This window comes from Amaranthus tricolor, chromosome 1, assembly GCF_026212465.1.
Source record: "Amaranthus tricolor cultivar Red isolate AtriRed21 chromosome 1, ASM2621246v1, whole genome shotgun sequence".
In the NCBI taxonomy this organism is placed as follows: Eukaryota; Viridiplantae; Streptophyta; class Magnoliopsida; order Caryophyllales; family Amaranthaceae; genus Amaranthus; species Amaranthus tricolor.
The window spans coordinates 10,912,659-10,936,257 of NC_080047.1; the positions used below are offsets into that span (position 1 = coordinate 10,912,659).

At 33.7% G+C, this 23,599-nt stretch overlaps 2 protein-coding genes across 4 annotated transcripts; one reads left to right on the forward strand and one right to left on the reverse strand.

The window, feature by feature from the left end:
• The first annotated feature begins 6,900 nt into the window (after positions 1-6,900).
• On the forward strand, positions 6,901-12,974 carry LOC130822454 (monosaccharide-sensing protein 2). Of its 3 annotated transcripts, none has more exons than XM_057687662.1 (7): positions 6,901-7,304; positions 7,413-7,527; positions 7,739-7,863; positions 9,067-9,633; positions 10,182-11,122; positions 11,211-11,398; positions 12,356-12,974. In XM_057687662.1, the coding sequence occupies exons 3-7, from the start codon at positions 7,785-7,787 to the stop codon at positions 12,795-12,797; spliced, it is 2,217 nt and encodes a 738-aa protein (XP_057543645.1). In that variant the 5' UTR covers positions 6,901-7,304; positions 7,413-7,527; positions 7,739-7,784; the 3' UTR covers positions 12,798-12,974. The 3 variants fall into 3 exon arrangements, with proteins under 3 accessions (XP_057543645.1, XP_057543643.1, XP_057543646.1); XM_057687663.1 differs by having other exon boundaries at positions 6,987-7,304; positions 7,508-7,527; XM_057687660.1 differs by lacking the exon at positions 7,413-7,527 and having other exon boundaries at positions 6,966-7,304.
• Positions 12,975-14,402: 1,428 nt separating this feature from the next.
• Positions 14,403-23,562, reverse strand: LOC130814722 (RING-H2 finger protein ATL80-like). Its single transcript, XM_057680889.1, has 3 exons — positions 22,951-23,562; positions 18,662-18,791; positions 14,403-16,012 (listed from the first exon to the last, which is right to left on the reverse strand). Exon 3 carries the CDS (start codon positions 15,851-15,853, stop codon positions 15,272-15,274), a length of 582 nt encoding a protein of 193 aa, XP_057536872.1. The 5' UTR covers positions 15,854-16,012; positions 18,662-18,791; positions 22,951-23,562; the 3' UTR covers positions 14,403-15,271.
• Positions 23,563-23,599: the final 37 nt, after the last annotated feature.

Genomic DNA, 23,599 nt, shown 5'->3' on the forward strand with positions numbered 1-23,599 from the left:
CATAGTCAAAGTGCATCTCCTTGAGCGCGTACTGCACCAATTTGGGATGTTACAGGGCATCCCGCTGCCTTATGACACAGTGGCGGATCTCCATCACAGCTCACGCAAGGATCGGGAGCCCAAGAACTGGTTGGAGATCAACTGGCGCCATATAGCTCGTTGGGATCACAGGCTGGAGCTCCTGGCCCAAGGTGCGCCGATCGAGGCTATAGGCGCACCTACTTCGGCGGATTACATGCCGTGGTTCCTCTCCATCACTCGTCAATGGATGACACCACGAGGTATCATCGCGGCAGCCCAGTACGCTCCCGCAGCATCGACGATGACACAGTTTGTAAGTATTCTTCAACGTTGGTTATTATCCATAGAACTTACATGTTATACATTTCATTAATACTTCAGTCTTAATGCAGGCACAGGGCATTACATCTTTCATCAGCTCCACCTAAGAGGAGCCTGTACAGGAGATTGCCCAAGGCATACTCCTAGGGACACAGTTTTAGCACTTCATTCTAGAAGTCGTTGTGCCCGACACTACTATGGACGAGCAGGGGTCATCTCCTCATCATGCCGACGTTCATCTTGAGGAGGTAGACTTAACGTGCCCCGACTATGGTGCCGGGTCCTCACAGGGTGTTGGATCATCACAGTATCAATCACCTTCCCTACCTGAGCGTCATGCGACGGCCTCTTACTATCGTACGAGGAGTCGTAAACCGTCACAGTTAGACAGGGTACAGGAGGAGGATTAACATTAGTATACTGTTTGTATATATTGAACATTAGTGACATTTTGTATATATTGAACATCTGTACATATTCAATATTTGTAACATTTGGACTTTTGTGTATAATTTGTAATATATATGTAGATGTATATATTTTTATCGTATTATCACATGTTTATTATGAATGAAATGATGTTAGATACTTAGAGTTTTCAGCGGTGAATCATTCCGCCAAGAATGCAGTATGAATTTAATCAAAAACAAACAGACAATCATATTCAAATAGGGAAAATGCCTCTTGAAAATTCAACACAATTTCATTCATGTTCAAAGAATCCATATCAAATTACATAGTTCATTCGTTAAGTTAAACCACCGCCGTTAACTAATATTACTTCTTTAACTTTCTCATAATTCTTTCAGTCTCTTCTTTCCTATGTTCCATATCATCTATTTGTCTCTTGAGATTAAATACCTCATCTTTAAGCTCTTGTTTTTCTTTTTCAAGCGATTTGGTACCCTTCGGAGCAACCCATCTAAAGTACGAGCATTCGAATCCTTCATTCAAGTAGAAAGGACAAGCAACAAAATCACGGCTAGGATCGACGTCGCTCCATTTTGTAATAATCTCAACTTCATAACCACAATCACAAAGCTCTTCAATAGAATGCTCCTGTGACATCTACGGAACACATATGATATAGTAACATAAGTAAACATTCAAAAATAATATTAACATTTATAAATGGAGAATAATACTAACATAATACTTTATGTTACCTTCAAAATCGATTAACTAGAACAAGAATGATGGAGTTTGGATACAATGAAGTAGGAAGATGATAGAGTTATTTATAGAACACAATAACAACAACTATTTTCAACTTCATAACAAGTATTTTTTAATTTTATAACGGTTAGTTTAAATCAAAGAAAAAAATCAACAAAAGTCAAACCAAGTCAAGGGATATGTCGCTGCTACTAACATATCTCTTGACTAAAATTTTGACCAAGTAGCTGTTAGTAACACGTTTTATCATATGGGGAAGCATTTATATAGAGTAGTGAGCCTGTTTTTGTTTCAAGTAGCGATGTGGGATTGCAACCTATTTTGTAAAAGATTATTCTTGTCTTTTTTTTTATTTGCTTTTCATTTGTTTCTAGTTCCACTCTTTAGTTCACATCACTATATATTTGCTTTCTAATGCTTGTGTTTAGTTTACAATCTTACTGTTTCGTGATTTCTTGATGTTTTATATTTGCTTAATTATATTTGATGGGCTTTCTAATTTGTACTTGCCACTTGGCTTATCAGATTGTTGAATATCGTGATCATCAAAAGGTAAATCAGGTGTGCAATGTTTGTTATGGCTTAGTGGCTCACTAACGACAGAGGATTATGGAGAGATGTCGGAGATATAGCAATGGCAGGGGATGGATCAAGAGCAAAGAAAGACTTTGGTAGAATTTGTAGATGTATATTGCAAAAACAAGGCCATATCATCATATTTGAGACTGATAGGTCGAGACAACAATAAAACCCCAAATAGACTACAAAATATATTCTTTGACCGTGATCAAAACTATATTTTTGCAATGTAAAATGAATTTGATTTTATATTTTAAGAACTTTCACGATTTATGGAGAAGTTCATAGTAAAACTATATCCAAAATACTAAATGGAAAACCTACTCTATTCAAGTACCAAATAAAAGGGAATTTTGAAAATTTTCCCTTAGGCATACTAAAAATAGGCTTAAATTAAAATAGATTTGGTATTGTAAATCCATTATTACATTCAATGGAAAAATTTGAACTTCATATATACAATCTAAACGAGTATCATCATATAAATATCACATATTAATATTAGAAATTTGGTACGTTGTATGATAGAACTTAACAAAATAAGAAAAGGTAAGTATATTGACATATTGTTGTTCTGTAATTTCGACTTTCGAGTTTCATAAATTTAGAAGTCTTATGCGATTTAGTTCAAATTTATGATCTCATATATCTATTGATATATGTATTACTCTTATATAAATTTGAAGTATGGTCGTTTCAAGTGGTCATAATTATCATTTAAATTACGATAAACTTATGAATAGAAATGGACATGATTTTTATTATGTGTCATAGTTTTAACTTTGTGTTATTTGTTTTGCGTGTACATCATCTTCAAGTAGTCAGATGAGTTAATTGATTAAAATCCATAGCAATATATCATTTTAGCTCAATCATTTGTAAAGAAAACGAAAATTTGATAAGAGCCAGCTCATCGCTTCCTCTCTAGTGTTCAATTTAGAGGCATAGAACAAAGTCGATTCGACTTTATTGATAACGCCGAAATCGCGGCTCAACGCTTAAGACAACGACTCGTCGTTAGAAACGACGACTCGTTTGTTTTTGGTTGAGTTTTTGTTTTTGATCAATTTCGATAGTTTGGATGGTTATTTTTATCATTCCTAATGATCGGAATTCGATTATATGGTATTAAACTATACATCCTCTATTATAAAATAGAGAGGGTTGCATGTAGAGAAAACACTTGGAACATAAATGTTGTTTCTGATCATTCTCTTGTCTAGAATACCCCTTTTTTCGTTTTCTCTTCTTTGCATGAAATACTCACAAAGTTATAAACTTATTGTGTATTTTCTCATTTCATAATCTACACAATACAGAGTTGTTTCATTCTATTCTATTTTGTACTAGAAGATTAGTGTTATTGTTTTTATTTCATTGTGAATTTTATTTTCAAATCTCAAGCACCTTTACAGGAGAAATATCGCAATAGAAAAGTTTTCATACCCCTACAATAACTAACAAGTTTCCAAGTGACATACATTATTGCAAACATATCTTCAAGGTAAACTTTATTTTGGTGAACAACATACAAGAAGATCGGTCATAATGGAGGATATAAATTTGTTCAGGTGTAATTCGTATAGTATTTCATTATATTACTAATAATACCAAAAACTATAGTTCTTAATTTCAAATAATTGAAATCAGTATCAGAATTGATATGTTAGTGGTATATGGAGAACTTTATACAACATCGTGATCATATAACAAGGAGTCCATTGACTTACACACAACGAAATAGAAATTTATACCTTGTAATTTATATTGTATATTTACGTTATATTTCTAATATATATCCGAATAAAAAAGACAAGCTCATATTTTGTGCTTGCGTGAGTAGCCTAATTTGATAACACAAGAGTTTAATTTAGATTAATAGCAATAGATTTGCCATAAACAAGATGATTCAAATACTTCCAAGTAAAAGAAAACTTGAGTGGCTTGGTTGATTTCAATTTTCAAATGGCCCCCAATTTTATTTCTTTCTTATGTCATCATACTACCACAAACTTCTTTTTGTCTTTAAAAATATAGTCATGCTAGATCATCATACTAATCTAGATTTTTTGTTTTAACTTTTATATTATCTCTTATTCTTAAATATCAAACATAAATTCATAATAAACAATATAATCTCATTTTTGCAACTTTATTTTCACTAAATTTTTATTCATTTAAACTATTCTGAAAAAAACACTTCAATCTAATATAGCAAAAATAAAATTGGTTTATTACTAATACAAAAAAAAAAAAGTCGCTAAAATAAGTTTATCGCAAAAAAAGTTTTTTTTATTAAAAGATTTAGAATGTCTTAAGATATTAATATTCCCAAGTCCTTACACTATTTTTGTAGAACACATAAGCTTGTCCAATTGCTTGAAGTTACAAAGCAAAGTACAAAATGAAGAAACAAGCTCAAGAAAGGAACTAGAGAGGGCACTCTTTCGAGCACTTTAAATGCCCCTTCGATCATTCTGCTATTCTTTGAGATACTGAGTTTTGATGTTTTTTTTATTGGTGGATGCATGTTTTTGCGAAGTAATGTTATTACTTTGTATGTACGATTTTGTATTTTAATTATAATTATCAGACATGGAAGAATAAGATGAAAGCATGCATAATATATTATATTCCTTATTTCTCTAAATTCTCTTCTAAACACATAATTATTTAGTTTGTATGCTTTGTATTAAGTTTAAAAAGAGATTAATTGTTTGTATCAACTTGTAAGTTTCACTTTATTCTGTTGTAAAAGAAATATCACAAAAGAAAAATTTGCATATAAATATAATCTTGTTTCAAGTTTCTTAATGACTTGAGAGTCGCAAACAATCTTCAAAGTTACTGTCCATATTTGATAATCAAGGAAGGAGCCTATTGTCATAAACAACAGATAATTCAAATATGATGTTATAATCTGTAGTATAATTATTTTTGATATGCAAAACTGTATATAATAATTTAATTATTGGGTATTATTATTGAAAATAAACCTATTATTATTTTTTAACTATTAACCCTCCTTTATAAATTAAGCAATAAGGAATAAAACTCATTGTTGGACACTTAATTTGAATAAATTAGACATATAAATTAAATTAAATCATGAAAAATATCACGTTTTGAGAGAAAATAATCCTAATAACTAATAAAAACTAATTTCAAATTCAATCATTGGAATCTTTTGCTTTTTAAAGTCTTCAGTTGGGTGGTCACATCTCCACCAATAATCCAAAAGCATACGAAGTATTTCTAATAAATAAAGAATTAACGACATTTTATTCTAAAGTATAATCAACCTTTTACAAAGTTGTCTACTTTGCAAATAATTACTCCTACTATATATATTATCAATAATAAAAAATTTCTGGCATTTGCATAGAGTATTACTTTTTATTTGGCCATTCATAATTGCATATGCATATGCATATGCATGTATATATATGTTGATGGGCATACTTCTATTTGTTTTATCTTTGTTATGTTTATTAACATGGAGTGAAGTATATATGAGAACGGTTATCATCATCATATCTAATATTATATCTTGCTGAATGTTTAGGATATATGTAGAAAAATAAAACTATATGTAGAAAAATAAAACAACCATATCATACCTTAATGAAAGAGGTTGCGGTCAGTGAATTAATACTGTATATTATATTATTTTAATATTTTTAATGTTATGTCATGTTTGGGAATAATAATTTTATTTGAAAATTTGAAATTGGCTCAAATTTGTTGTTTGGCAATAAAAAATTTTCAAATTTGAATTGGATCAAATTCCACCATGGTTTTTAAAATAATTAAAGTTGAGAATTTGAAAATGACTACCCAAACGTTGTCATTCTCAAATTTTTTATTTATAATTTCATAATTAAAATCCATAATTTAAAATGAAATATTTGTTCCCAAACATAATTTATTGATTAAATGTTTTCAAAAGTGCCTAACTGAATTATTAAGGTTTTTCTATATGGTATGTTAATTAAGATTTACATAAAAGTGTAAATATTAAAACTATAAAAATAGTTACAAATTACAAATTAATGAAAGATATGAGCTTAAATAGACTAAAAGTTATTTTAGAGTTTCTTTTACGAAGGAATTAATTTAAATAAAAAGTTTTGATTATTGACTGATAAAGTTTAAAAATAGAATAACTTGAACTCAAAAAGTCTGATATATCTTTAATAAATAAACAATATACATGGCATGACTATATAATATTCCATAGCACATTTAATTGGGAAACATATATAGTACAATGACAAGTGGGAGCAAAATTTTCAAGGTAACTATTAAAATTTAAGATATCCCATAAAAAATTGAGATAAAAAAAATATGAAAATATAAATAAAACTTACACCTCTTAATTTTCAATTTGAGTTTATTATATATTTTTTTACATACTTTTAAAAGTTTTTGAAATTATTATGCGAGAAACTTCTTGTATTTATAACTTAACCATTATAGATATATCGATACTTATTACTTATTATAATATGCACATCAGATATTAGTATCGACCAAATTAATACTCGTATCCACTACATAAAATCTACAAAATTATACCCATATCATTTTTATCTTTTACAAATACTCTACCCAACAAAAAGACAAAACAACCAATACTTGTCATATTTTTTTATTTAATCGTCTTAAATATTTACTTCATTGCTACTTCTGGTAAACAACTATGAAAATGTCTATTTTTGCTCATTTTTTCCTTACCCATTATTCCTCATCAACTTTATATACCTCTTTAGAGATTATAACGGTCTTTTACCATAAATATCAATTTCTTAACTTTTATGCAAAATTCTTATATAGCGAGTAAAACTGAGCGAGGACAAATATTCCGCACAATCAAAGTACCTATCATTACAACATGATCATATATGGACTCAATATCAACTATTCTCATGAACCCATCAATGGTATAAGCGTATGGCGCTAAAGTGAAGCACATAATATACTTCTACATCATATCATATTATATCAACATTTTAGTTTACTTGACCAAAACCTCTATAAAGATTTTGTTAATCATTACTTAAATCCTTAATTTGTTGGGTTTAATAATAATCACCACCTCTAAACACTCCTATTTTAGAGATTAAGGAAAGTTGCTGAGTTGGGAAGAAGGAAGAAGAAGAAGAAGGCAAGTGTCATATACAGTCGCCTCAGTCGGTTGCTAAAAGGTATGCTGCTGACATCATTTTCTCTCATTTTCTTAATTTTTCCTGCTCAATTATTTTATTCATATTCTGATTCAATAAGTTAAAAATTCTTCCTTTTTTTTTTACTAGCCAAGCTTTTTTGGCCAAATTGCACATTGGCAATGGTTACAATTTTCTAAAAATACTGTCTTCTTCTCATTGCAAATCGTCGATTTTTCTTGAAGCTGGGTTCCAATAATTTCATGTAAGTTTCCAATTTTTCATCTGGGTTTTGATTATTTTTGTTTTTAATTTGTTTTTGCATGTGGATTTTTACTACTCTGTTTTTAAAAATTTTTTTTTAAATCTAATTTTGAGTTTTCTGGGATTTTGTGTGTATAAATGTTTTGATATGTTCTTGATGAATTATCTTAATTAAAGTTTAATTTTTTGATTATGGGTTTTTTTTTTTACAGTTTGTTTAAGAAAAAAAAGGTGATCAAGTGATTAGGGTAAATAATAATGAGTGGAGCTGTATTAGTTGCAATTGCTGCAACAGTTGGGAATTTACTTCAAGGATGGGATAATGCTACTATTGCTGGTAATTTGCTAAATAATTTTATTTTATTTATTTATTTTTTTGCTAATTAATCAATTTATATTGTTTTATTAACCTGTTAGATTGTTTTTCAACTTAAATTGACTATCTGGAATTGGAAGGACAAGTAGCTGATAAAAATGGAGTATTTGTGTAAAGGGTTTTTTTAATTTATTTTTTTTATTTAGTTCTAGTTTTGTCAATTTACACTGAAAACTCATGGAAAGAGATGAAATGTGTAGAATAGGTGTGAGATTTGAGAAGAATGAGTAGAAAAATTAAATGAATATTCATTTGCCTTTTTTTTTTTAATTAATTGATTTACCACAGATTTGTTGGATGTTTTGTTATTTGAATTCTATGTTACAATTGAGTACACTTGTTTGTTTTAGAATTGTTTTGGCATTGTTTTGGCATTGTTTTGGAAGAAAATCATGAAAATTTTGCCTAAGATGGCCAATTTTGAAACTCCATTAATACACAAACATTCCATGGCCCCAACGCCATAAATTTGGCTTCCACATAAGCGGGATTTTGGGTGTTAGATGTAGGCAACCATATCCTTGTTATGTCATGCTTGTATTGAGAGTAAACATTTATGGGGATTTAAAAGTCAAACTAAGAAAACAAAATTATTGAAGTAGAAAATCAAGTGAACATTGTTGCTATTGAAGGTAAGAAAATAGTTATAAAATGATGAAGGAGAGGAAATAAATGAATTAGTCTCCTCATTTTGGGTAAATATTTATGCTAGTGGGATAGAGTGAAGAATTTTCTGTCATTCTCCTTCAAAATAAGATTGATCATCTTTCTTTTTGTTCGTCTTTCTAATACCATTTTATTCTTTATCATTTATCTCTCTTTTTAAGTTCACCTCTACTTACCTTCATTTGTATAGTTTGACTTCTATTTTCCCCTTAAATATTTACCCATAATACAAGCATGCCCTTAGTGATAACAAAGATGTTAGTTTCCGATTGACTCTTTGTAACAAACATCATCTGTAATTTTTCATTATCATAAATAAGAATTAAGCCATTTACTATAGATTATTATAATCCAAAACAAAAAAACTATAAATCTTTAACCTCATTGAAATAAGGGACATGATACACTCGATATATACAATGTTGAATACGAATTTTGTGCTGTGTTACAGTACAGATTTAGAGACAAGGGTTACTAAGAAGTTTTTGTGTGTTCCAGGAGCTGTGTTATATATTAAGAAAGAATTTGACTTGGAGACTGCACCAACAATGGAAGGCTTAATTGTAGCCATGTCACTTATTGGAGCCACTCTTATCACAACATGCTCTGGGCCAATTTCAGATAATATTGGCCGTCGGCCTATGATGATAATCTCTTCTATTTGTTTCTTTATTAGTGCATTAGTAATGTTGTGGTCTCCCAATGTTTATGTTTTACTTTTGGGTCGGCTGCTAGATGGATTTGGGAGTGGTTTGGCCGTTACATTGGTTCCCCTTTATATATCTGAGACAGCGCCAACTGAAATAAGGGGTTTGTTGAACACACTCCCTCAGTTCACTGGTTCTGGTGGAATGTTTGTTGCGTACTGTATGGTTTTTGTGATGTCGTTAATGGAAAATCCCAGTTGGAGATTGATGCTTGGGATTCTTTTGGTTCCATCGATAATTTATTTTGGATTAACTATATTCTTCTTACCCGAGTCTCCTCGGTGGCTTGTTAGTAAAGGACGAATGAACGAGGCTAAAAAGGTTCTTCAACGATTGCGGGGCAGGGAAGATGTCTCTGGTTAGTTTTTCTGCTACTTTTATAATTCCATTTGAAAACTTTTCACGATCAATTTGGGTCGCTTATAAAACTTCTGGCATTTACATAGACCAATATATTCTCTATTTTTCATGTTAGCTGTCCTGGTTGAAGAGATTAAACATACGTTTTGCAGTGCAGGGGTAGGAATAGATATCAATAGAGAGCTTTGTAAAGTTATCCCTTAACACTTAACAGCAGACTGATTACGTATACGTATGATAGTCAATTTGAGACATGCCAAAAGAAATTGGACAATCACTCTAATTGGAGTTTATAATTTTTTACCTATGTTACCTGGACTCGAGTACTTATTTTGGATACTGGTACATGTCCAAGTGTCGGATACGTCTAAATATTCAATTTTATACCTAAAATGAAGCGTCTAAGTGTCATACCGATGTTCGAGCATCAAAGATCAGACACGGGTACGTGAAGCAAAATGAAGAGTCCGAGTAACATAGTTTTTTACATGAAATGCGAAGCTAAAGCAGTCTGATGTCTTGTTACATTTTCTTTTGGATGAACAGCTGAAATGGCTCTGCTTGTTGAGGGTCTTGGAGTTGGAGGGGACACATCTATAGAGGAATACTTAATTGAGCCAGATTCCGGCTTAACCGAGGATCATGATCCAATGGTTGTCAAAGATCAGATTAAGTTATATGGATCTGAAGTAGGCCGTTCCTGGGTTGCTCGACCCGTCACTGGCCAGAGTATGCTAGGCCTTGCATCTCGTCAGGGAAGCCTTCAGAGTCCTAGTGTTCCCTTAATGGACCCGCTTGTCACACTTTTTGGTAGTGTACATGAGAAGCTTCCTGAACAAGGAAGCATGCGAAGTGTCATTTTCCCAACGTTTGGTAGTATGTTTAGTATGGGTGGGAAAGAGCCAAGAAATGAAGAATGGGACGAGGAAAATGTTCATGTGGATGATGATGATGATTATGCTGGTGATGATGATTATGCGGACGATGGCGATGATGATGAGAATTTACGAAGTCCACTTATATCTCGTCAGGCCACAGGTATAGATAAAGCCATGGTTGCTCCTGCCTCGGGTAGCATGTTCAGCATGAAGCCGAGTGGTCTAATACAAGGAAGTGAAGCTAGTGGTATTGGTGGTGGTTGGCAGCTCGCTTGGAAATGGAGTGAGAGAGAAGGTCCTGACGGAAAGAAGGAAGGAGGCTTTAAAAGACTTTATTTACACCAAGAGGGGGATGCTGGATCTAAACGAGGATCGTTAATGTCTCTTCCTGGTGGGGATGTTGTCGGTGAGACCGAGTATGTTAAGGCAGCTGCACTAGTGAGTCAACCTGCCCTTTATTCGATGGAGATCTTGGACCAGCGTCCTATTGGGCCAGCGATGGTTCACCCTTCGCAGGCGTCTGCAAAAGAGTCTATTTGGAGAGAGCTTAAAGAACCTGGTGTTAGGCGTGCGTTGGTTGTTGGTGTCGGAATTCAAATTCTTCAGCAGGTAAAAGAAGCTACACTTTATGTTTGCTTGTTATTTATGATTTTGCCAAATGATTATCGCATAATGATGCTTTTCTTACTTGATGCAGTTCTGTGGGATAAATGGGGTTCTCTATTTCATCCCTCAAATTTTGGAGCACGCAGGGGTTGGTGTTCTTCTTTCACACATAGGTATTGGGGCTTCTTCGGCTTCGTTGCTCATCAGTGCACTTACAACCCTTTTGATGCTTCCTGCTATTGCTGTTGCAATGAGGCTTATGGATATTGCTGGAAGGAGGTAACTACGTTTCCTTTTGGAGGATTTCTTTATTTCGCTATAACACCACACACCTTCTTTGTTGAATGGCTTGTTCTTTTGAATGTTTGATGATAGTGCTTCTTCAATTTACTTGGCAATGATCCTTATTGAATGCATGGTCACCTCTGTTGACCTATTTGGCAAACTATGTTTTTGCTATTGTCACTTTAGGTTTTTCCGTGTTATAAATTAGTCTAGCACATGCACGCGACATCCCGGTCCTCCCATCTCATGACCGTAGCATAATTTGCCAACTAATTCGCCTTTTGATTGTTATTCGCTCAAGATGTCCCAAATATACACCAAAACGACCATAACTTTTTGATTCACGATAGTAGATTAGCGAATCATGTGATTGACGATAAGAAACGTCCAAACATGAACGATTGGTAGCGAATGCAATTTTCATAGTATTGAGGATGCCATGAGAATCAGGTCTTGTCTCAGCTGAAGCAAGTACCAATATCCCTAGAAAAGGTCCTGGGTTTGATTCTCACCTAACCCTCCCCTTCCCTCGGCCTACCATGACTATATTCACAAAAAAAATGTTTTGAGGATGCCCAAAGATATGTACTCATCTTATTGTCATCTTCGCTAGAAGCAACACTCATCTTATTGTAATTGCTTCTTCCTGCCCTTTCCTTTCTAAGCCAAGCCAGCTCGGGGGGCTTAGGACTGACTTGGTAGAAATTGGCTGAAGATCAATCTGAATTGATCCGAAGCCAAGCTTCGAGCCAGTGCAACCGGTGTCATTTTGTTCATTAATTTTTTCCTTATTTAAAATTCTATATAATTGCTCCAAATTTTCTGATTTTGATTCAAGTAAGCATAAAAAGGAGCTTGAGCCCTAGCTTAGCTCAGCTCCAAATCATATTAACGTCTTAATTTTTGAACAAAGCCTCTTTTTTTGTGTGACATGCTTATTCTTCTGTGCAGGTCTTTGCTGCTGACAACTATCCCTGTATTATTCATTTCTCTCGTTGCTTTAATACTCGGAAATGTCATAAAAATGAATGCGAATGCGCAGGCAGTGATTTCTACCGTCTCCGTAGTTCTCTACTTCTGCTTCTTTGTAATGGGATTTGGTCCGATCCCTAACATTCTGTGTGCGGAGATATTCCCGACCAAAATTCGTGGTGTTTGCATTGCCATTTGCGCACTTACCTTTTGGATCTGTGATATTATAGTCACCGACACACTCCCTGTGATGCTCCAAGCTGTTGGACTTTCCGGTGTGTTTGGTTTTTATGCCGTTATCAGTGTAATTTCATGGGTTTTTATCTTTCTAAAGGTTCCGGAGACTAAAGGTATGCCCCTTGAGGTGATTACGGAATTCTTTGCTCTCGGAGCAAGACAAGCTTCTGATGACAAAAACTGATGCGGTTTTTATAGGGTAAGGGTGGTTTCCTTCTTCTATTTGTGGACATTTATTGTATATAGAGTATCTATTGTAGCCCCTTTGGTTACAATTTTTCTGAACATTTTGATGTAAAATTCCAGACATTATTTCCATAATGGTTCTGTATTTGACCATTCAGAAGATTAAGCTTTCTACTAAGCAGTGTCACAGCATCATTATCTCGGGCTGTAAAAAACAGTAAAAAACATGATCTGTTTAAACTCCAATTTGGAACATGGCTAGGGCTGTAAATTTGATTAGGTATTGGGTCTTTTTTGATATTATTTCATTTTCAGCCGGGTCGGATCAACTTAAAGGTTTGACTTAAGGTCCTCTCGACATTGCATCTTCACCGAGTAAATACCTAATCCGGCTAGTTTTAGTCCAATTCAGGTTGAGTTTATATTTAATTAAGTCAACGCAGTTTATATAGGCTATTTATACTTTTGGTTAACCTTCAACTAATAAATTAAAGGATTGGTTTCTAGTCAACTACGAATTGAATTAAAATTAGGTTGAGTCAATTGCTTATCAAATATATATAGATCGAATTAATTGTGAGCCAGGACTCAAGTCCAAATACAAGTGGGGTTTAATCAAACCTTACACTCACTAGATTCAAATAAGTCGGTTATATTTTTGATTAGCCTTTAACTAAACAAAGGATTGAATTCCAGTCAACTATGAGCTAGATTGAAGTTAGTTTGTGTCAGTTACTTATCAAATTGATAGAGATCATGTTACTTGTGAGTCATATCCTATACACATGGAGTCAAATAAAAACACACATTCAATAATTGTACTTTCATTTAACCTAAGGGATTCGAATGAAATTAGGTCGGGTCAATAGCGAGTCAAATTAGCTACAAGTGGAGTCAAATAAAAACTTAAACTCATTGAATATTTGGCCGAGACACGTAAGATCAACAAAATAAGAATTACAAATTCCTATCAATATCCAGACTAAAATGAAAAATACATGATATTGCTCCAATAAAATTAGTAGTTCTTGCCTAGACCCCTCACACGAGAGCTTTTGGGCTAGAAGTGTGGACGCAGCACAAACTCTCATCATACCTGGTGCTTAATATTCCACTTTAAATGAGGGATGGTTGAGATTCAAACTCGTGACCTCTTGTCACGTTGGCTTTAATACCATATCAAGGAACCAACTCACCCAAAAGCTTAAGCTGATGGTTGATGCCCCATGATATGTTATATACTCTAACCGCTATAACATAGTCATAACAACCATTATGTCAATTCATCTTCAAGTACATTAGCTAAAGATTAAACTTCAAGAGCAGGAAAGATGAAGCAGAATTGAATGAAGACGATAGGTATACTTTTTTGTCCACAATACAGAACTGTCAACCAGACTTCCACTATTCGTGTACAGCTCTCTGTTTCTTTAATACTTCCCATACTTGCGGATTACTGAAATAGATATCAAAACAGTTTCAGGACCACCACTACAGCATCTGTTAGTGTTACAGTGAGCAAGCGGCCACCAGCAATAAGTCTGACCTCTGAACCAAATAAGTAAAGCATAAGATACGGGCTTAAGGGGGCTCCCACTAACTGGTATATACTATATATATTCTTTAGTCATATACACTATTAAGTAAACAAGTAAACAAAAAAGTGGAAGTGCATAGAAGAACAATAGAATCAACATAGCATTACGCTCAAATGACATGGGCTTAAAATATCATGAAACATGATTGGTGCTTCTGAAAGTGACCTAACTAATCAAGGGCAAATATATTGTTAATTAGCAAGTTCAGTCTAAAGCAACTAATAAATGACAAAAAGCTAAAGTGAATAAAAAGTCACATAAAAAGCTGCTTTCAGTAATGGCACATCTTAGACAGCAAACAACTCCAAAGTGAACAGAGAAGTTGACATGAATTATGCCTTAGTACCTGGAACTTGTTTCTTCGGTTGCGATTTGTGAAAAATCGAGCAAGTCATCTTCTGGAATGAACAGAGACCGTGGAATATGCCTTTGTGAGTGGAACTAGGTTCTTCAAAAGCAGATAACTCGAGCAAGTTGTCTACCATTGGTGTCAACACCATAGTTCTTGAAATCTAGTTTTCTAACACTGAACAGCATAAAAGGGTCCCGGACAAGTACAGCCGTACAGGCGTACAGCAATAGATGAGTGCATCAAAAGTTCATAGACAGTATATACTGATAAATGAAGTTCTCAGCAACATTTTATTAGTGAATTTGTTTTACTAGTCCAAAGCAAAAGTAACAAATATAGAGCGAAAAACCCGTAAATATACTTCTATAAGAATGTCGTAATCAAATACACCAGTATGAAAACTAAACTGCTTCTGATTCATTCTTTTATTAAAAGCTTAATATTATGACTAAATGAACATAATGGATATAGTAACCAGAACGAGAAAAAGATAAGAAAACACAAAAGTCCCTTGCTATATTTCTAAGGTAGAAATGCACGCACATTGTCTTGTCGGCACATCATATCAATCTCTCTCACACGTACCTCAGAAGGAGTGCCATGGAAGCCTCGATGAGTCGAGAATCCACCACAGTGACAACATTGACCAACTACCAGAACTAACTGTCTACAAGATGGACATGATGAGTGGGAGCCAAGCCAAGTGTCAATGCATGTTACATGAAATGCATGGTTACATCGCGGAAGAATTCTCATCATATCTCCATCACCAAAATCCGTCAAACAGATGGCACATTCAGTCTGTTTGTTACTACCACTTGCTTCAAAAATGTACTTGGTTGTTGGCAGTAGTTGGAGGGTCTTCTTGCTAAGACCTGGTGGAGAGGGTGCTGAGGTCTGAAGGGCTGAGCCTGTCGTGAAAAGATTGAGAGGGTGGTGGAGACAAACACAACGAGCTGCCATAATGAGACCGATTGAACAGATAAGAGCACAAAAGAGCGCAGCCAGGATGATGACATAATCTGATTGGGTTGATGTTAGTCCTCCATTATCGGCAGTCACTGATGAGTTAACAGCCGAAAGAATTCTAAGACTATCAGGCATGATATTCCCTTCTTTATTTGTTTTTTTTTTTATCTTTACTTGGGACTGGGAGTAGGCCTGTAGGGTGTATAGGAGTGTGCAGGTAAGGGGTGTAGGCAGGGTATAGGAGTGTTCAAAGAGTTTTTCTGTCAAGGATGCCAAAGACTCCAACCTGCATAGCTTTTATAGAAATACCAGATTAGCAATATATAAATAAAAAATTTTCTGTCAGCCAATAACAAGACAGCAATTGTTTTCCTCACTCCCTCCCAAAAAGAAACTCCTTTCACTTTCATTATTTTGTGAAAATAGTACTTTAGCATTAGCTTATTCCGGCAGGACTTGATATCTAGTGAAAAGATGCTGTCACAATAACAATTGTGGTAACGACACGGTGATGCGGCTTTCGTACCACCAAATATCTGACAAAATTTTGAGATTTCCCTTATATGGCTTAAAATGCATTTTTTTACCTTGACAACACGGGTGATAAAAATTCACTAAATTAGAAAACCTTTATAACGCGGCTGATAAAATAAGACGCGGCCTTGATTTTGTATTATGCTAGCTCTCGAGAATATTTTTCTATTATGTTATGCCTAAAGCAATTTGGGCACTCGCTCTTATATCAAGCCAGAGTGATTCCGAGACATCATGAATCAAACACCACCAAGATAACGAAGCAACTGTGCAGAATATAAGTCAAGAGATTAGCTTCTTTCTGAAAAAACTAAATCAACACACTTGGTAATCTTAGATATATGGCAGACAAAGCAATCTCAGAATCAGGTCACAATATGTTCCCATTTAAAGCAGAACACTTATGCTTAACTAGTTAATACTAGAAGTATTAAATTGTAACTTGCAAACTCTATTTCAGGAAAAAGACACTACAAAGTTGTAAAATTCCGTGTCACAGAACATATCTAGCACAACTCTTTTAGTTTGAGGTATTCTGCACAGTCCCTTAACGACAAAATTTAGAAAAATGACTCCTTAAGCAATTCTTTAACCAGATTTTGGGCACTAACTTGTGAATTGAATTACTGGACCATAAGCCATAACACTAACCTCAAATAAGGATACTGGTTAACAGAATGTGGAACATGTGTTCTTTCCACTATCACTAATAATTCATAATATCTTAAAACATTTGTAATTGATAATATAATAATGAATCTGGCACTAGCAGGAGGAAAGGAACCAATAGATTACTTGTTCAGGGGCAAGCATAGTGTAAAAACACGTATCGCATCGCATCGGGTGCATTGTAAAGGTTTCCAAAACAAACGAACCAACATTTACTGAATTGTAAAGGCGTAAAAAACTGCGTTTTGGGTCGTATCAAGCAATATCTTATGATTCGATCGATATTTAGGCATTACAATGCCCGCATGATCGTTCCCTTACCGCGATCACGACTATTACCACATTTTTACACTATGGTGGCAAGCATCTTAGACTGAAACACATACTTGAGCCTAAATCAGATAATCAGCAGAAGCACACAAATTGACTGAAGCAAGTTAATAAGCAGAGTTACATTTCTTCTTTTTGCTTCTTCAATAATTATATCCAAAAAAGTATACAGTTGATGTACAGAAATGTCAATAATTTAAAGGAACTTTTTTGGTAGTGGCTTGTCCTAATCTAATCAGAGAAGGCACACTCCATGAGTAGAAAAGGTGATATATAAAGGAATCTTATTCATTTTTATAACCAATGTTTTTATTCTCCATTGCACACCATCCATTTTTCCAACATCTACCTAAGTTCCATCCAGCAGTATGTCTATTTCAATTGAATGATTCTTAAGCAGTATTTTGAAAATGACATCTCCCATTAGTCACAAATGTTACTTGGACTCAGCAACTGATGCTGGATACTAGTACGTGTCTAAGTGTCGGATACATCTAAATATTCAATTTTTACTCCTAAAATGAAGTGTCTAAGTGCCATACTAATGTCCAAGCATCAAGATCTGACACGGGTACGTGAAGCAAAATGAAGAATCCGAGTAACATACTCACAACTATTAACTCTCAAGTGGTCAGTGGTAAGGCTGCATAAGCCCCATTAACGGAGCCGAATGTGATAGATTGACAGATAGTGAACTGGTGATGGTGGCAATGGTGGTTATTCTTCCCAAGCCTAAGCCAGTTGGCATAGTAATAAGCAATGAGTTAGAAGATATTTTCCATTCTATATTGTTCCTAGTAAATTTTCTTCCTACGATTTGTAAAGGTGGAAAAATAAAAACAAACTTTAACCATATAAGTATACAGCACATCTAGAAATCAAATATGGAGGCTTGACACTTAATTTGGATAACAATTTAGGATGAAAAGGAAAGGAAGGGAAGGGGAAGGGAGGAAACTAAAAGGAAGGGGAGAGAATAACTGGGGAAGTCTCCCTTGGTTGCTTGTTTAGGAGGGAAAGGAAAGGAAAAGAGAAATAATATTTTCCTTCTATGTCTTTCTGAATTCCACAATAGAAGAGATTTTATTATTAACAAAATAAAGAGACTTATTGATCTCTTCAAATCTTTTCCTTCCAAATCCCTCCCCTTCAAATTGCTATCCAAACAAATGAATTACCTTCCAAATCCCTCCTTCTATCCAATTTCCTCTATTCAAACAAAATGTAAGTGTAACATTGTATGGGAGATATTCTTTAGAATATTATCTTCTCAGTTACAAATAAAGGATTTGATGAATACCAATATCATGGTGACAGTTCTAGCAGGTGACTTAAGTTCTCTTTCACATAAGTTAAAGCAGAATAAATAAAGGTATATACAAAAGAAAGAAAAAAGTCATTTTAACATACCAGTAGAACATCAGTACATTCTCATAAAAAAAAAATCTGCTCCCTGCTCCAAACAGTGTTGGCTTCATCAAAAGGATTGCACTTGCCTGGATGGATGTGGTACATTAATTTATAAAAGGTTCTCATGCATCTGTATTGAAAAAAGAAAAATTATTGTATTATAAATCATATTTGAGTTATCTCAGTCCAAGAAATACAAACTTCACCGGTAACTATTGAGAAGCAAGAAATTCTTTTCACATTAAAATCCCTTCAAGATTTCTACAAACTTTCGGACTAAAGAAAGCCACTTCACACTAATGCAAGAATTAACAAGAAGCAAGTACGCTATGTTGAAACTATATATGGAACTGATCCATTAAGCAACATATAAAAAAAGACATGCCTACATACTAGAAAACTAACCACATATCCTTTTCAGTTTACAAAAATCAACAAAATACCAGGGTGCCACATATTGACATACTAAAGAACCCATAGCCGGTTTTATCAAATTTGTGCACTGTCTTCTTATCAACAAGTTAACTTCCCAGTCTCTCAATTTGCCCTCAAAGTATCCCCAGGGCAGTAGAACTAAACAGCACATCCACACAATATCTCATAACAACAAAGCTACTAATCCCAACAATATGCGGTAAGCTATACGAATCTAAACAAATCAACATGGAAAATGGTCACTAATAAAAACTATACTTTATTCACCCCTATCTAAATAATGATATGCAACTAAGAAAACCAATTACCATGATCATCTTATTCATCTACATATATTCCCCTCCTCCCTTCATTCCTATCTAGTCGTTCTCCTTCAAGAACCAATTTTTCATATTATTTTTCACTCCTCTTATCAAGGTCATCTTCAGCTTATCTTTTCTTATATGCATCATCTCTATAAACAAGCTACTAAAATGGATAAAGCATGGGCTATAGCCTATAAACAATAAGGCACACAAAAGATACGTCAACGTTCAAATGAAACAGGCTTTAAATACCCTACAAGTCTATATTAAATGAAGTCCCTCAATTTCCTATGTATGCTGGCTTGTTTCACCTCATTTATTCATTTTATTATATTTCTATGCCAAGGAAACCATTCAAGGTGAAGTGAAGTGAGCATCTACAATATGGTTTTATGGTGTTCAATGTTTCACATCACACTTAAGCAAGACTGATTTAGTAACACCAGTAGCAACAATGCCAAAGTCTTAATCCCAACAACAATTATAGGAAGTCTTATTCATAACAATTTGCAAGAAAAGTCAGGGAAAATATGTTAAAGATTATGGGTGACTTATGTTCACCAAGTAATTAGGACAATGATTAAGAGTCTTAATCATTTTAGTTAGTGTAAGTTAGAAGAGGACACATCACTTATTTGTGATTGGTTTGTATGGGAATCAAATAGTACATTGTACTATTGGTAGTGTAAGTTTGACATGTGAAGGTTTGGATTGCAAGCATTAAAGGGCTAGGACTAAGGTAAGAGGTATAGGAGACCGTGGGATACATGGAAAAGGAAATTTAAATAAGAGAAGAAGCATAACAGATCAGCTGGCAGCCAAAACAGATCAGCTGGTAGCTTCTGTTCTTTTATTTGCATCTGCTGCCTGCTGTTTAATCTACAAAGCTGCTGCCCCCATTGCACTTGTTGCTTCTCTATAAACGCACACTTGTATGCTAGGGTATTATGTGCACCAAAGTCTCATCTAAGAGTACCCTTCTTGCTTATATAAATTACTCCCTATTAGCTCCTCTCTTCCCTTACACTAATCTCCATTGTAATTCCTTCAAGTTTGTATTTTCTCCTTTAAACACATTAATAAAATCCTACGCTAGATAGTGGATGTAGCCCAAAATTGGTGAACCACCTTAAATACTGTCCTGATTATTACTTCATTATCGTCATTCATCACATACATGCATATTTGATTCCTATACATTGACACAACATAAACTCTCACTTAAACCTTAACTTGTGATCCTTGAGTGAGGTTAATAGCCTCTCCTTTCAAAATACTTAACCATAAACGCTCCAATCAAATTTGGGGAATCAACGGGAGATCTTGTTAGAAATGTTCAATAATCAAGTGAATATTTTGTAAGTCGTTTAACGTAATTAAGTCAGTATACAACGAGATGTTAATTTAGTCTACATTGAGTAACGTTTATGTTTTACTAGAGACCAATAAACGTCACTGAACTGTTATTTGATAATGGTACGAGCTTGATGTTACTAAACCTATTGGGTCACACTTATCAATGTGTGAGACCATTTTGTGTGTTTGGACATATATAAGTCTAGGTTAATGTGACTCATCTAGTAAGACTAGATATTAGTCATAATCCTCAATATAATATAATGGGTATATTAATTTGTTAATTTAATTGTGTAACTCCCTAAACATTTTGTTCTTAATATGTGCTATTAAGAGAGTATTGATTCTCTTATAACCGAAAAATTAAGTGCTTTTGAAGGCTTTTTCTGTGGTCTCTCTTTAGTAGCACATTAAGTTACCTTGCATAGTAATAACACCACTTTAAGGTTTTGGTATACTAATCGTATGCAATGTATAAGATAATAGATGCACACATTCACTTTAAGTGGAGTATTACCGTGAGGTTTAATATGGAAATGTATATGTGATTTTTCTTAGATTTTTTCAATATTTAAGACTAAGAAAATTTACGTATATTGTCTTAACAGATTATAAGTGAGGTCAAATACAAGAGTTGAATACACACAAAATTAGCTTAAGAATTGTTCTTAAATATCGTACTAGTATACGAGGTCTCACAAGACATTGTTGGTGGACTACACTAGAGGAACTTCATTTGCGGTTCTTATCTCGTGGTTATATTTTGCTAGTGGATTCACGCTAAACAGTATAATTTGTCATCCCGATATTTATTTGTTTCATCTCATGTCAATGATTGGGTCTCGAAAAGGTTTTAATTTTGCGACACGTTAAAAGTTAACAGTACTACAACCCTACGGATCTTCCCCGCAGGAGAAAAAATTCAGGTACAATGTAATGGAGATGAGCATAAAGCTTATCCAATAAATTTAAGTAAATTTCTGATTCCTACACCAAATACAAAATCACAATTCAAATGTCAACACTGATCCAAAAATACAAAACTTTAATAAAAAACACAGCTGAAAACAAAAAAGCATCGGTATTACTAAATATAGCCGCCTTTTTATTTTATCGCCATCCTATATATAATGAATTTCCAAGATTGCTCCTGCATAATTTTCGAACTCAAAAAATATAACGTCTCTCTAAAACTCTCTAAAAACACTATGTTAACTTAAACAAGCTAAAAATATACATCGAATAACAATGGCGAACCAAAACAAGCATGATAACGATTCGGTAAGTAATTAATCGATTCGAAATTTTTCAAAAAAAAAAAAAATTCCCCTCCAGTCGCACAAAATGTGCGACCAGACCTAGGGAGAGTCGCACAAAAAGTGCGACTAAAGTGCGACTCGACCTAGGTCTAGTTGCACTTTTTGTGCGACTCCTCCTAAGTCAAGTCGCACTTTTTGTGCGAATGGGAGTTCTGGAAATTAAAAAAATTTTTTTTTTTTGAAAAATTAATTCTTTTTATTTATTATAATTATTTTTTAAGTTATTATTATTTATTAAATTTTTCATTATAATTTTATTAACAATTATTATATTAATAAATAATTAACAACTAAATTTTAATTAATATATTATTATTATATTAAAAAATAATTAAACATTTAAATAAATTATTTAAATTCAAAATTAATTATTATAATAATATTATCATAATATAATAATATATTAAAATAAAATAATTTATTACAACATTTATTAAATAATAATAACTTAAAAAATAAATTAAATAAACAAAAGGAATTTCAAAATTAAAAAAAAAAAATTACGAGTCGCACAAAAAGTGCGACTGGACCTAGGTTTAGTCGCACTTTTTGTGCGACTGTTCCTAGGTTCAGTCGCACTTTTTGCGCGACTCCTCCTAGATTCAGTCGCACTTTTTGTACGACTCATAATTTTTTTTTTAATTTTGAATTACATTAAAATAGAAATTACCTCGAGTTTTTGTTAACGACTCCATCTAGGTTCAGTCGCATTTTAGCTCCGATTAATTTTATGTGTAGATTTTGTGTTTTTTGAAGTGATAAAAATATTATTGAGTGAGTTTAAAGTGTTTTATAGAAATTTTAAAATTTTTAAGTCTAAAGACATTTTTGTCATTTTATTAAATTAATTTAAAACAAGGATAGGAAAAAATACCTAAAAAGACATACTTCCTATCATTCAGGAACAGTGCTAACAACTCTGGCACCCACTCAATCAAGTTTTTGAATAACAGCAGTGGCCTTCAGTAATTCCAAAAAGCATCCATCGTTCTCTTCCCTTATCCAATCCATCAAATACTGCTGTCACCGCACACGATCCAATCCCATGATCCGTACACCCGGAGTCGCGAACGCTCCTCCATAAATGGCCGCCTTCTTTACCCTTCCCGTCCCAGGAATCAACGGTGCCGGCGTTCGCTCCACAATTTTATCACCCGGTATTCCCTTCCTTAATCCATCTACAACATCTATCAATGCAGCAGCCAACTACGCCGCCAGTCTCGAATTCCATACACGATGTGACATATCAATCTCTTTAGACAATGCAGCTCTCATTTTCTTAGTAGAAGTTTATAAAAATTGAAATGACTTCTCATCTTGTTTTGGTAGGTGCGCTCAAATGAGCATCTTTGATCGGTATGTGTTTTAACGAGTAATGCTCTGTTCGCGTTCGCAAGTGTGTTCTTTAATATTTACCGAATTTTTTATCAGTTATGGGCACGAAAAATTACCCGCATATTTTGAATATATAAAGACTTAGATTATATATATAGTACATATTAAGTATCGTGGTGAGACATTAT